The sequence below is a fragment of the Echinops telfairi genome, unplaced genomic scaffold, assembly GCF_000313985.2.
Source record: "Echinops telfairi isolate 266 unplaced genomic scaffold, ASM31398v2 ScPeMD7_7462;HRSCAF=8500, whole genome shotgun sequence".
NCBI lineage: Eukaryota > Metazoa > Chordata > Mammalia > Afrosoricida > Tenrecidae > Echinops > Echinops telfairi.
In genome coordinates this window covers 2,231,268-2,235,312 of record NW_022111362.1, presented here as the reverse complement: position 1 = coordinate 2,235,312, position 4,045 = coordinate 2,231,268, and the positions used below count along the sequence as shown (strand labels likewise).

General features: G+C 37.3%; 1 protein-coding gene across 1 annotated transcript in view; it reads right to left on the bottom strand.

The window, feature by feature from the left end:
• LOC101639807 (transmembrane protein 254-like) overlaps nt 1-4,045 on the bottom strand; it is a 44,995-nt gene that overhangs the window by 9,493 nt on the left and 31,457 nt on the right. Inside the window, exons 2-3 of the mRNA XM_045283531.1 lie at nt 1,270-1,373; nt 1,016-1,075 (exon numbers count right to left, since the gene is read on the bottom strand). Coding sequence (XP_045139466.1) covers nt 1,016-1,075; nt 1,270-1,373 — 164 coding nt within the window. The remainder of the gene's footprint in view (nt 1-1,015; nt 1,076-1,269; nt 1,374-4,045) is intronic.

Below are 4,045 nucleotides of genomic sequence, written 5' to 3'. Positions count from 1 at the left end.
TGCTTATGCACACATTTTTCTTCAGCAATCATGTCGGGAAGGTGTGCATCCTGGAATGCCAATTTCATAGAACAACGTGTTCTTGCATTATCCCTGGTTAAAAGGGAATTCTCCAAAATAATATAAGTAATTAATTTTAGTGAGTGGAATTTGGGAGGCTGCAAGTGTACTATATATCTTCACTATTAATTTACATTCATTCATCTCTTACTTCAAAAGCAATATTCATTCAGATTGATAGTGCCTAGGATATTGTCCAACATAGTAAACCATAAAAAATTTAACAAAAGATTTCAAGACCATGGCAATAATGATCTAACTTCTCTAGGCCTGTTTTGCCATGCCCTTAAATAATTTTCTATGAAGTTTTTGAAGACTCTCACATATGCTTGAAATATAGATAAACAGATTTTTTCTGGGACTCTCTCATAATATTAGCCTGCCCTGATATCTGCCAAGTGATAGCCGATTCGGTGATTTTCTTTTTTTTTTTTTTTGATTCGGTGATTTTCAACATATTTTATACTCCAAAAGTACCTGCAGAGCTGGGAAAAAATTACAGATTACCATTTTTCATTTTGTTATCAATGGGGTTCAGATGAATCTATGAGCCAGCACCAATTTAATAGCACATAACAGCAACAAACAACACGACTGTAGTCAGACCTCCAGAACCAGCATCTTGGGGCTGGCAATCAGACAGGAATAATTTGAAAAAACGTCTCAGGTGATTCCATTGTGAAGCCTGGATTAATTATAATAATGTGTTCTTATAAGAGCTATATGCAAAAAGTTTTAAATTATCTAAAGTAAGTAACTAAATAATTGATTAGTACAAATAAAGTGAACTCAGTCAAATATTTACTGACCACCTCCTCTGGGCCAGGCTAGTATTAAGCATGGGGATTTGATTCTGTCTTCAGCCTGCAAGTGTGTGAATTACATACGTGTGCCTACTTTCAACTCGTATTGGACATTAAGAAGGAAGTGAGAAAGACCTATTCCAGAGACTCACTTGCATAATACCATGGCATACAAGGACTCTCCCACATGAATCAGCCAGGCAAGCCAATACCTGGAACAACAACAACAAAAGTCAGTCTAATTAAAAGTAGTGGTTATTTGTTGATAAACTCTAACACTGATCTCAAAAAGGCACCCTAGTTGGAATTTCCCCCTCTGATACATATAAATGCAACTTCAGGTCTTCCCGTCTCCGGTGAGCCTACAGCTTCTGTGCTCACCACCCATCTCTGCAGAGCTCCTTACCCATTGTGCATGAGGGTCTGATGATGGTCCACCAAGTACTGAGTGAAGGGGCCCAGAGGACCAAGGCTCTGATAGGGAATACTCTGAGGCCAGAAGACAACCCACTGAAAGAGAACCAGACGCACAAAACAGCAATTAAGTCTCATTTAAAAGATCATCAAGTTAAAAAATCAAAGCAACAGAGGCAAATATTGTTATATACACAATCCTGCAGTACTGGTGATCTATAAGTAGAACTATAAAATAAATATACAGCCTGAAAAGGTGTGGGAGGGTGAGTAGACTATACCCAAATATATATATATATATATATATAGGTTTGACAGAGCCTATTAATATATACATATTTACCTTTGCTGCAAATATATCCATGAATGTGGTAGAGCATGTAAAGGATAAACATAACCAAACCCCTTGAGAAAATGCTGGCTTTGAGGGCTAAGAACCATAGTCTTGGGGGAAAGTAAGGTCAACTGACATATAACAGTTCACAAAAACAATGCTGTACATTCTATTGAGGTGAGTAACGAATGAGATCTTGGAAGCTTCTGAGGGGACATCTAACCCTATAACGCCTGAATTTTTTATTTCAGGAAAAAAAACGTTTTGTCTTTATTCTTTACTTTCATAGCTATCAATATATATATTAATATATACATTTAGTTAAACGTTATGAAAACATCGTGCTTGGCGTTATAGGGCTAAGGATCAGCTATTGGTCTCTCCCATCAGAAGAATGAGTGATGAAAATCGAAAGGCATATGGAAATAATTAGTTCAAAGGTCTAATGGGCCATGCAAGCATCAGTCTCCACAACCCTGGGACAAGAACTAGATGGTGCCCAGCTACCACTACCAACTGCTCGGAAAAGGATCACATTAGAAGTTCCTGCACAGAGTGGCAGAAAACAATGTGGAACAGAAATCACAATCATAAGTTTACTAAGATCCTTAGTCACCCTTCAGGTTTGGAACTGACCTTACCCCAGGTTAAAATATTCAATTATTTAAGGTCATAAAGACAACATTTTCCAAGGACAGGAGGTTAGTAAATATGGAGAAATAGAAAACACAAGGAGAAAGTGGGATAAGCAATGGTACATTGCGGGAATTGAAATGGATGAATTGAAACAAATTGTGTATGAATTGTTGAATGTAAAATTGATGATCTGCTTTGTAAACCTTCACCTAATTCACAATTTTTTTTAAGAAAATCAAGTTTTTGCGTTTGAGAGACTATGAAATACACCTGTAAAACCATCTGCTCTCAGATAAGGTAAGCAACTGCAAGGCAAAGAAACTCTGAACAAAGTCATCTGGGATCCAGCTCTTGACTTTTATTTCTGAAAAGCTACTCTAATAGGAGATATACACTAAGGAGGTCCTATGGTTATTGGTGCCCCGGGTACATACCTCCTATTCTTGATGAATGTTACCAAGAATTTTATAAAAGCTATTAACACATTTTAAGAGTTTATGTGCCTGAGATAGCTTCTTTGCTAAATAATGATGACTCGAACCAAATGCCTGTTTAATTTAGAATTCCTTTCGCTTTCCTCTTTCTCTTTTTTGATAGGCCTTGGGTAGTACTGTATGCAATCAGTTCCTAACCTAAGGGTTGGTGGATAGAACCTACTTACAAGGGCTGTGAAAGGAAGGCTTCCATAGAGATTATAGACAAGGAAACCCCATGTAGTTTTACTCTGCAGTATATAGGTTCACCATACATCTGAATTAACTTGATGGCAATAGGCTTAGGTTTGTTTTGATCTTTTATTTCACTCTTTCTATCCTAGATTAGCAATGATAAACTGTAGAATCAAAACAAATGGAGGGTTTTGATGTGCTAATATTGCCCTAGATTTTGTAATAGTATCAAACTTTCCTGAGCCTTTATGTTGTAACATCTACCACCTTAGGTTTCTCACGGTTGCAAAATGTATTGTGCCATTCAAAGCTAAAACCTAAGAGCAATATTACCTCTCATACAGTTTCAAAACCAAAACTCAAATTTAAAATCACTGCATCCTTCCAAACTATAAAAGCAGAGTTTGAATCCACACTGTTTGAATCTGAAGTCTCCCAAAGCATATGATCAAGAATCAATAATACTGAGGAAAGAAGTTCCAGCTGCACTGATGGCATTGGCTAAAAACAAGATTCCAGGAAATGCAGAATATTAGTTGTAAGGCCCCAATAAACAGATACAGGGTTAGAAATGCTCTTCTGTCTATGCCAAGAAAGTTGAAAGGCAATCAACTTATAGAGATCCATGTTTGTGTCCATTCTAAAGAAAAGTGATTCAACAGACTGCAGATATTACCAAATAACATCATAAGAAAATGGCTGTCTATCTAGATAAGATAGGCGGGATAAACAATCCAGAGGAGAAGACAATGGGACAGACGGTTCCGAAGGGACATAGGAGAGGGGAGGCAGGGAAAGGGAGTAGGTGTTAACAAACCCAGGGACCAGGGAGCACCAAGTGATCTAAAATCTATGGTGAGGAGGCGGTAGGATGACTGGTAGGACTTGATCAAGGGCAATGTAACTGAGAGGAATTACTGAAACCCAAATGAAGGCCAAACATGATAGTGGAACAAGAGGAAAGTAAAAGGAAATAAAGAAAGAACTAGGAGGCAAAGGGCAGTTATTAGAGGTCTAAATACAGGCATGTACATACGTAATTATATTTATATAATTATGATCGGGAAAAAGATCTACATACATATACTTTTATTAAATATCAAGGTAGCAGTTGGACATTGGGCCTCAAG